The sequence below is a fragment of the Sinohyriopsis cumingii genome, chromosome 5, assembly GCF_028554795.1.
Source record: "Sinohyriopsis cumingii isolate HCF-2022 chromosome 5, ASM2855479v2, whole genome shotgun sequence".
In the NCBI taxonomy this organism is placed as follows: Eukaryota; Metazoa; Mollusca; class Bivalvia; order Unionida; family Unionidae; genus Sinohyriopsis; species Sinohyriopsis cumingii.
Window position 1 is genome coordinate 69,277,332 of NC_142965.1, and position 11,154 is coordinate 69,288,485.

An 11,154-nucleotide genomic window follows, 5' to 3' on the forward strand; every position below is an offset into this window, starting at 1 on the left:
CCAACTGTGTTATTATGTGATACTAATTGTCTCGGGTTAAGAGTACTTGTATTTTATATCGGTTTTTTATATTAGAGTACCAATTTTATCTTGATCTTTTTGGTCAAGAAAGAAAAGATTTGGTTGGATCGATATGCAGTTTGCGCTTATGGGTTGATGATATATGTCTGACAGTCCATCTGTCTGACATCATTGCTGTGGCTGGGATTTGCATTGAGATCGTGTTCTAAGACACTATTGTTTGTAGAGCCATGTGACTTTGTATGGAAATGTTTCATGAGATAAACTTAAGCCAGTGGTGAAAACTAGGTCACCGGAAAAAATATAATAAAAATAATTTCAAAGTTCTGCTGAGTGCGGCCACCACCATCACCAATTAACATAGAAGAAAGGAACTGGAAAACAAGAGCAAAGAAATATTACTAAGAAGAGGAAACGATTAGCACCCCGCCAAGCCGTGAACAAAGGAAGTGCACAGAACAAAGGAACTCTCAAAGAAAGCAACGATAGGAACACAACAGAAAACAAAGGAACAAAGGAGAGACTTGGAGCGGAGTAGCAGACTGGGCGTTAATACAAAAACAAACGATAAGTCGTCATTCAATGATAGACGCAATTTAAGTAGAATATAGCATCCTAGGTCCAAACAAATGACTCTATTCAATCCAAACACACAAACACACAAGCCACCAAACAATCCTATCAACAAATCAGTAAAAGTAATGGATGTATCATAGCTCCAAATAGCACCAATAAAGCATGTAACACAAGCAAGATTAACGCAAGTCGTACCAACCACAGCAAACTCCAATTCAACCAACATCACACTGGGACCCCAACTTCTGGTCGCAAACACAGACCAAACAAACCACAAACCAGAAGACATAACTAACACCCCCACCCACCCCACCAACAGAAACTGCTAGAAATACAAAACTACACTCCAGAGAACAATATAAATATAATGCCAATAATATCGCCAATCCTCTTCGTGGAAGCGGAAACAACCACACACAAATGAAGATATCGACACCACTATTCCAAACCTAACAAATTAATTTGACAGCCCAAAATTCACCAAAAATGAAATAACCAATCCAGAAATATGCAAACAAACCAACAACAGGAAATCAGCGAAAAACAATAAATCAAAACATTAGAAAAGAAACTATACACTCAAGCCAAACTCCTGGACCATCTGGGATAATAACACCAAGGGAATTAGACACTACAAAACTACCCAGCAGCATCACTACTAAGACAACCCGAAGACCCCAAAACAACCCAAAACCCCAAAACACACACCTAGTTAAAAACAAGGGCCCGCTAAACCCCAAAACACCCAACCCTCCACAAGTAAGCTTAACTCAAAACAGGAAATAAAACAACAACATAACACTCAAAACAAAATTCACAATTAGCATTCCATCGAACACACCATATACATAAGCAGCATGTGCAACAGAATTACTGTCTAAGTATCATTAGTATTATGACAGCACTGGCCAAAATTCACACTGGACAATTCATTCTGATAAGACCAAGGCGAAATTACCTGACTGTCCAAAGCAGCACAATTCAACAGGTGGAAAAATTCATCCAAATTGAAACTATAGGGCCAATACAGATCAAAGTAGAGAGACACCATTGCACTCCAAAGGAAAACACGAGTCACTTCGAACACCAAACACAGTGAAACCACAACTAATCTGGCTGAACCCACTAAAATCACTATCTTTAAGAAAGTAATAGCACGAAACGGATACAACAAGGACATAAACAATGAACTCCTACTTCATGAACTCACCTCAAATGGAACACAGACCACCAAAATCTATCGTCTTAAAAATCACAAGGGACAAGAAATAAACAAAGCAGTTATCGAGGCTACCGAGCCAATACCCTCAATAATAAAACTAGGAGAGTCAGAAGTGTACCATAAGCTGGAAAACTACATAAATATGCCACGATTTTGCACAAAATGCCTGCACTGGGGACACTATGCCCTCAGATGTAGATTCAAACCAAGATGTAAGTAATGCGGAGGTCCACACAAAGGAGAATGCCACACAACTAAACACAAATGTGCGAACTGTAAAGAAAACCATTATCCTAGATAGGCAGAATGCAGATTTGCAATGAAAGAGAAACAAATAGTGGACTTAATGAATGAAAAACACCTCACCTACCATTCTTCCAAAAACATTATCTTTAAAAACAACACCAACACACCAAAACCTACCTCTGAAACAATCAATGAACACCAAAACTCTCCACACATACTAAGACGGGAAAACATTGCACCACAAAACATACCCTCGAATCAGGAAACAAAAGAACCAAAAACTACAACCCACATTGTAAAAAACCAAGACCACCCTGATACCACTCCAGATACAAACAAAACTGTCACTCCAAACATCCCCAAACCTAACACACACCCCAACACAGAATTAATACAGGAAGTAATCAACCTAAAAACAGGAACCCTAATACAAGATCTCTATACCGTAATGAGAACCCTCAAAACCATTTTCACCATACTAGCTGATTGGACCACAAGACTAACATATAAAGACAATGTCAAAAATGGTTAGTACAAAAAATTAATAGAATCACCATCTGTCAGTGGAACTGCAGATGAATCTATAAAAACCTAACAGAACTGCAGAACAGATTGAATAATACGGCCGTAAAAGCAGACGTAATCTGCCTACAGGAAACCCTCATAACACAAGAATACAAACGCCTGCCCATACTAAAAGACTATACAGAGGGAATCTTTAAAAACAGACCCAAGGGACAGAATGGGGGTGGACTATCAATTTTGTTGATAGATACACTAATCTACTATGAAATAATAAAAGTACCCCATAGACTAAACATCAATAATAGCATCGAAATAATGTCAAGAATGATAATTATAGGAACCACAAACATTCAAATAATTAATGCATACGACCCAAGGGGTACCTTCTGCACTACCAACCTAATCTCACTAAGGGCAATCACTAATAACAACAACAACAACAATCAAATTATCTGTGGCAACTTCAACGGACACAGTAAATTATGGGGAGGTAAAGAGAAAGAGCAAAGAAGGAAAATGGTTGAAAAATGGATAACTGAGAAAAATCTGGTCATCCTAAATGACGGGTCGAACACTAGATTAAACCATGAGGATGGCACTCTCGCAGTCATCGACCTAACCATCACTATCCCAAAATTGGCTCAAACAACAAATTGGTGGGTGAATCAAGAAGATACTTTAGGAAGTGACCATTTCCCCATCACAATCAATATTCAAACAAAAACTCAACACATTTTAAACGAAACCCCACCTAAATGGAGGTACTAACAGGCAGACTGGGACCAATTCCAATTATTACTAGCTAGACTAAATCCAGATAACTTAGAAAGTCCAAATATAAACATGTATTATGATAACATTACAGACACAGTTATAGAGGCAGCTAACCGATGCATCCTAACCACAAATAAAATCCAAAAATAAAAACCCTGTAGCATGGTCGACTAAACAGTGCACTATAGCACATAAAGACAAAATAGGGCCTTAAATAAATATAAACGCACCAAAAATTATATCTACTTCAAGCAATATAAAGCACTCAAACAAACTATAAAAACTGCTGAAAGTAATCTATGGCAAACCTTTTGCTCTAATCTGAGTCTAAAATCACACTCAAAAATGCCATAACAAATAAAGATCATTCAGACCTCATAGCGACGCATTTTTCGAACATGAGTAGCAACAATAACCACAGCAGAAACTTTCAAGAATACAAAATACTAATAGAGGAAACCCAACCTCAAATTTTTCAAGACAAAGGAACAAAAGAATCTCACCATGTAAGGATCAGTTAGGTTGCATTATCTATATAAAAAACTACCTATCAATATAACAATAGCCATAATCAAACTCTTTAATAGGATATGGGATAAAGGCCAACTACCCACCAAATGGAAACAGGCCATATTAATACCAATCTCCAAGCTAGGTAAAGATTCCAACAACATAAATTCGTACCGACCCATCTCCCTTACAAACAATATTTGCAAAATAATGGAGACAATAATCGCAAATAGGATAAAACACCACCTAGAAACCAATAACCTACTCTCCATAAATCAATGTGGCTTTCGGAACAAACGGTCCACCACTGACCAACTTCTCAGATTGGAAACATACATCAAACTCGCTTTTAACGCACAAAGGAAAACCGATCGCAACCTCATAGCGGCTTTTTTACACCTAGAAAAAGCGTTCGACCTAGTATGGACCTTTAAATTTTGAAGGCTGTTTTGCTGTTTTCTATTTGTGTGTAAAACGATTCATTATTACGTTTATGACCGTATATATTGAACAAAGTTAATGTACAACGTATTATGCAATATCGAGAATTATTATGGTACCACTATTATCCCTAATGTTTATAAGTATACTGAATTCATAAATTACTATATTGAAAATCCACCAACTCAGTTTTGATGAAAAAATGAAAAACAGAGCCCAAAGTTGATAACACGTGTATTTAATTATACCAGGCCTGAATAAAGGAGATATGTTGAAAAATATAAAAATATAAAATTGGATATTTATTTCACTGAAATAGTTGCAAGCAATCTGTATCTTAAATTAATGTACTGACAATTCATAGTAATGATCCTTACGATGTCACCCATTGTAACAAGAAAGACAACGTTTGCTATTTAATGAAGTGGGTACACCTCTATCAGAATCCTGAATGACAGATGACGGATATAATATAATAAGTATATGCTCGGCGAGCGTGGTGTGTATATTTGAAATGAATACAATTTTAATGAAGATTCACTTACAATTTATCATAGTATTCTATTTTAATGATTTTTGTATTGTGAAAGTGCATAGACATTTGATCAATGTATAGCAAGAATGCTCATAAAATGTTGCCTGTTCTTCACAGTCTATGACGTATTGTCATATGCACATACATGTCGTATGCATATGAATCTAGAACAAATTGTATATAAATATTTATAGTCGCGAAGGTTTTGTTTCTTAGTTTAGTTTGCTTTTATGTCGTTTCGGCTTGCCTTAGAAACTGTTGGATACAATTAAATAAACATAAAGACAGAACATTGATCGTTAACACGTTTATATGATTGTGCTAGATATACTGGACTGATTCAAACCTAAATATTTTTAGTGTTACTAAGATTCAGTTTTCAGCACAGTACTGCTTAACATCGAAAGTAATTTTAACCAGTTAAATAACTACAGTGCTATCTCTGTTACTTTGCTCTTTTCAGTATCAGTAGAGATGGCATCAAGAAGTTGCAACTATTCCAGATCTACAGCTGGGAACATGAGAGCAGATATCGATCATACTGAAGCAGTGTACATCCATAAGCAGCTTGCAATGTTAGCCGAGTCTGTTGGCATCATTATATCTCCCACTGTATGTGGCACTGGATTTCGCATTGGTCCCAATTATGTAATGACTGCAAAACATGTTGTGGACCAAATCATAAAAGAAAGTAAGTTTATAAGATGCAATAGGTATGAAGTGCCATAACGCGGCAGCCTTAAACAAACTTTATTTATTTAAAGTAACTTTATATCTTTGCTAAAAATGGCTAGACTCAGCCTCTAATGGAAATCTAAAAGCATTTCATCCCTACGAGGAAAATGTTATATTAAACATTTTTGGACAATTCGATTATCTGATTTTTAATTATGGTATATGCGAATAAAATATGTTGGTATAAGTTTATTGTTTGCTGTCGTAAAGGCTTCAGGCTCATATTCCTTGCATGTGCGCCTAACTATGATCATTTATTTTGCTGCCATTTTAATATGCCCCTATCTATGACTTTGTCTATCCACACACAGAAAACCTTTTGAGATATTTCTTGAACAACTCGGCCATCTCGATATTCAGTACGCAGCCTACGTTTTTCGATAGATGATAAAATGAAAAACATGTATAGCCAGTCTGAAATCAAAGTCATGTTTGATATCAAGTAACACTACAAGAAAACTAAATATTGTTTATCTCATACTTTTGAGAGCAGTTAGACTATGGCATCCATTGAAACATGCCACCATGTGACCATATCACCATTATCATATAGCCAAGTTAACAGATGATTTAATTTTTTTTATTGATACTTTACTTCAGAGTAAAATATTATATCTGCAATGTATCTTAGTGTCTTCGACGCTTACCGTGTTTAGATGTGTGCTACTAACATTATGTTCAATTTGATTTCGATATCAATACTCAATATGTACACAAAAAGACATAGTGACAATAAAACCTTTCACTTATCCAATATAGCAACCCTTTCTTAACAAGAAAATTAAACGAAAGCTAATCCTTCTTAAAGATGCAACGTCTTAATATTTTAAAATATATTTCTACAAATGTTTGTGCGATAAAAGTACTTAAATATCTATTTTTAAAAAAAACAAGCATCTTGGAAAGAAATTCATGGGGGAAAATACTCATTACAAAACTGGGTACATAAAAGCGGCACGAGTATTAAAACATTTATAAAGGTTTATTCTTTTACGTGGCCTTCGTCACTAAAAACGAAATTTACGTTTGGCATCCAATAAATGATGGCTGCACTTAAATTGTATACATCCTGAGCTTAATCTTCGCTTTGAACAGTTGCTTTGAGCGATGACTCTATTCTGTAAATAATATAACTTATATCAATTAAAAACATAACGTTTCATATGAGCTACCACATTTAATGAAAAATATTCTCCAGGAACGAAATATATTCGAAAAACTCAAATGGTTAACATATTATAGGCTGATTTATTATTCTTTGAATCAGTCTTTATGTACAAAGAACAAAAGAACATGAGACGAGATTATTTGATTACTAATATTCCAGTCTACAAGTTTATAGTCGAATCACGTGTTCTTTTACTAAAACTCAGTTAACAATTCTAAATAGAGAATGAGATATTAAAAGAGTTTTTACATGCAATGATGTTTTAACAAGAAATATATCATTTAATGATATTAAAATATGTATTGATTTTGTCGGATTTAATCGAAAATGAAAAGCATTCGTTACAACAAAACATAGATGTTTCACGGTTTGCTACCAACTCGCCATATTTGATTTTAACTTTAGCCTCTCATAACATTTGTCTAGTGCATGTCATTTGGTTAATTTTATATAATTCAGCTTACGAAACCACTCGGCTAAGTCTATTATTATTATTATTATTATTATTATTATTATTATTATTATTATTATTATTATTATTGTTATTATTATTATTATTATTATTATTATTATTATTACAACTACAACAATTACTACTAGTATTAATAGTTGATTTTTAAAAAAATATTTCTTGGTTCACTTTGATCAGTTCTTCATTCTCCTTCACAATAGTATTTTGGAAACTCACCTCTGTTTAGTCTCTGTATTTTTTCTATATTCCTTTTTAACTTGTTAATGACCTTCATAAATGTGTTCAAAGTTATTTTGCTCTTTTTGTCGGGTTGACAGCCAAATCTCGTGCATAATTATATTACTGTTTCAACTCTTGCCGAATAGAGCGCTCTCTACAGACATAGACCGTTCGCAATTTGCAAAGAAATTCCTTGGAATTGTTCTACCTTTAAAGCAGGCTTTTAGAGTTATTATCTTATTATCTTAAAAAGAGAAGAAGCTGAGATTGCTAGGGAAATTGGTTTTATGTTGTATAGAAAAACTATCATATTAGGTTTTCTTCTCGCTTTGCTAGTGTACAATTTTTATATTTGTTAGTTTAGTGTTGCATATACTGTCGCCATCACATTGAGCTTGCTACCCACTAAATTTGTTATTTTTACATTTTTAATATTGTCATGTTCATAGATGAGTGCCCTTTAAATTTTTATTTGTTTTAGTGCTATTATGTCCCTACTTGCTTGCAATTCAGTTTGACCTTTTATATACCAGTTCATTTGGATGTTTATACACCAGTACGCTTGAAATGTTTGAAGTTTCTTTTTAAAACATAAAAGTGTTATTGTATTACTATTCACTTAACTGTATGTTGAACAAAATTACGACTCACCAGAGTTATTGATGTTTACTTCTTAAATAAGATTTTGACCTTTTTCTCTATCTAATATGGCTACTCTTGCAAACATGAGAGGTACAGGAGCATCATAGAGTTCAATATTTCTTCAACATCTTTGATATACATTGAAGGCAAATCTGGATCATATTAATGATAGAAACACCATGTCTGCATTTTATCTATCAATGTCTTATTCAAATATAATAATTTATTCTAGATAAATTTATTCATGTATTTATTTTTAAGAATAACCTGTACTTATGCTGCACATGTTTCCTTTTTGATGTTTTCATTGTCTTCTTTTCTAGGAGAAATATGTGCCTTGAAAGCAAAACAAAGTTTCAATATTGCTTTAGCAATATGCCTCTGTGATTCTGTTTTACATTGAATAAAAGCCATTTTAGTTATTCGTGAGATAAGTGTTTGACGAATTCTTTTAAAACATATTTGTTAAGGCATCAAAGTCGGATCATCCTCGATACTGATTACTCGGAACAAAGTATTAGCATATGCTTGACATACGAGACATAACTATCAAGTTTAGAAAGTCATAGTTGTTGTTATTGCCTCAATATCAACGTTAAATTTGAGCATTAAACCTATTTTCACTGACACGCTTGTATGTACATTTATAACATTTAATGGGTGTTTTCATCACAGAATGTAACATTCGTCACAGGCACAATGAGGTAACGGTGAGCCTCTGTTCATATACTAATGCGTACGCTATAAGTTTCGGCATTAAACTGAGTTCTTCTACCAATGTTCCATGTATAGTTAATAGCTGTATGGGTGCATTTATTTGAGTATTTGTGTTCTCCACGGGCACAACAATAGATCCCAGCGAACTTCCTTCATTGCTCAAGTTATTTTGCAAGTTTTATGTTTTATGCCACGGAGGAGCAGGCGAGGTACATTATGCTGTGGAATTCGTATTGTGGTGCTACTGTAGTGTACTACACAGTAGATGCTGACTGAAACCTTTTGATGGCATGCACTGATAAATTATATTATCTAATAGTGTTCACTATCGCAGGTGAACAATTGTGTTAATGCGGCCAGCTTCTTATGTAACCAAAGATAGTTTATTAGAAATTCATGGCATTTTCCAATTTGTTCAATATCCTGATGTCATATTTATATTGCATTAATACTTGCTGATGCCATTTTCATATAGTATTGATTTGTTTTTATTAAATCGTATTTCACTAACATTAGGATGAATGTTCAGGTAAAATTATCAGTTCCATATTGGAACTTACCTTCATTCTTTTATAGAATAATATTGATCATATATATCATTAGTACTGTATATAAGGATGTAGGTAACTCATTAAATTTATTCCGAATAAACCTAGAAGTTGTTACATGTCACCCTTCCATCCCTAAATACTACTACTGCTACTACTGATAAATATTGGATGTATTTAACGAATACTTGGGTGGATCATGTACTATTTAATACGTTAGAAGTACCCCATGTAGTGAAAGTCTGCAAAGTTCTACACTGTTAACCAGATGAGGTCATTTACTTTTTCAGCTCCAACTGTATTGACAAACACAATGCAGCCCTCTAACGAATTTCGTTTGCAAAATGCAGATGTCCTCATAGATTTTGAACTTGAACGAAATGGTCAGCGAAATGATGGGAAGCACATATTCTATTTTGAACCTGATATAGTGTACGCAAATGACAATCTGGATACAGTCATCCTAAAGCTTAAACCAGATGCAAAAAAGTACCCTCCACCCCTTATACAGTTTTCAGCATTAACAGAGCAGACAAGCCATGGCTACTTCGTTGGTCATCCAAGAGCCGATATCAAAAGAACAGATAGGTATAAACGTGTTACGCTGATACCATATGATATTGATGCTGCCAAGATATGGAACTTGAATCAAGCTGGTGTCGACGGCTTTGTCGGTATGGATGATCCACGGCGTGTTCCTTTACATTGTTCATTTGGAAAAGGTGCATCGGGGTCCCCAGGATTTTGGATATGCCCAACTAATGGTCAGGCTTACGTTGTGCTGATGTTAGTACGTGGTTATCCGGATTGGTTCTACGATGACAACCATCCAGCGGCAACGAAGGTAGGAGTACCTTTCAACCATCTCGTAGAGCAAGGTGTACCTATGCAATCTATCCACAAAGATATGATGGATAACGCTTGTCCTCTTTGGGAGGAAATATTTTCCTGCGTGTAATAACTATTTCTTGCACAGAATAATGAGATGAAATCTCGATAACACTCAGAATCCTAACGTGGCGGAGGAGAATACCTGGTACTATTTATTTTAAAAGAACAAGAAAACTTTACAGTTAAATTCATTCTTTAATTCAGATGAATATGAGGAACCAGTTCTCATCCAGGTTAATACCTGCTTATCTTCAGTAATTTTATTTTCATACTATTAATTAATTAGTCGCGACTATGTCTGATTGAGTTTGTCATGACAATAGACGTTGATTTCGGATCGGAGTTTGGGGAAACTGTATGTATTCTTGTATGATCAGGATCATGTTGAGTTTATTAATAAGTGTCACGTACACATTAATTTGTAATGAGGTGATCTTGAATTTGTTAATTCATGTTTGTTTCCACTTTGCAGACATATTACGGTTGAAGTTTATATAGCAGATGATGTCATCATTATCTCAGAAAACATTGGTTATAATCGACATCTGCACTTATTGAAGAAATTGATACGGTATTGGATCGGTTAAATTGTCATACCCCACGAGGATATATATATATATATATATATATATATATATATATATAGAGAGAGAGAGAGAGAGAGAGAGAGAGAGAGAGAGAGAGAGAGAATGCAGTTATGAGAGCTTGAAGGAGGCATGGAGCGTTTTGTGTTGCATAATACATTGTTCTTGAACTAATGCGGTTTGAGATAATGACTCCATTTAATGTGCCATATAATAACTCTCACGCATAACAATCCCGAAGTTTTTAAATCTCTTTTGGAATCTCTAAAATATCAGGGTATGTCATATAACTTCCAGGTGACTCAGACATACATTTTTGTCATCATAT

The 11,154-nt window shown here is 34.5% G+C and overlaps 1 protein-coding gene across 1 annotated transcript; it reads left to right on the plus strand.

Annotated features, from left to right (window-relative positions):
* The first annotated feature begins 5,313 nt into the window (after positions 1-5,313).
* LOC149799385 (serine protease FAM111A-like) lies at positions 5,314-10,881 on the plus strand. The gene is made up of 2 exons (XM_089957068.1): positions 5,314-5,541; positions 9,642-10,881. Exons 1-2 carry the CDS (start codon positions 5,325-5,327, stop codon positions 10,307-10,309), a joined length of 885 nt encoding a protein of 294 aa, XP_089813194.1. The 5' UTR covers positions 5,314-5,324; the 3' UTR covers positions 10,310-10,881.
* The last annotated feature ends 273 nt before the right edge of the window (positions 10,882-11,154 follow it).

Bases quoted from the DNA above. Each gene is read 5' to 3' on its own strand.
- LOC149799385 (XM_089957068.1), top strand. From the start codon at position 5,325: ATGGCATCAAGAAGTTGCAACTATTCCAGATCTACAGCTGGGAACATG. The intron at 5,542-9,641 runs GTAAGTTTATAA...TTACTTTTTCAG, and splicing joins GGACCAAATCATAAAAGAAA to CTCCAACTGTATTGACAAAC.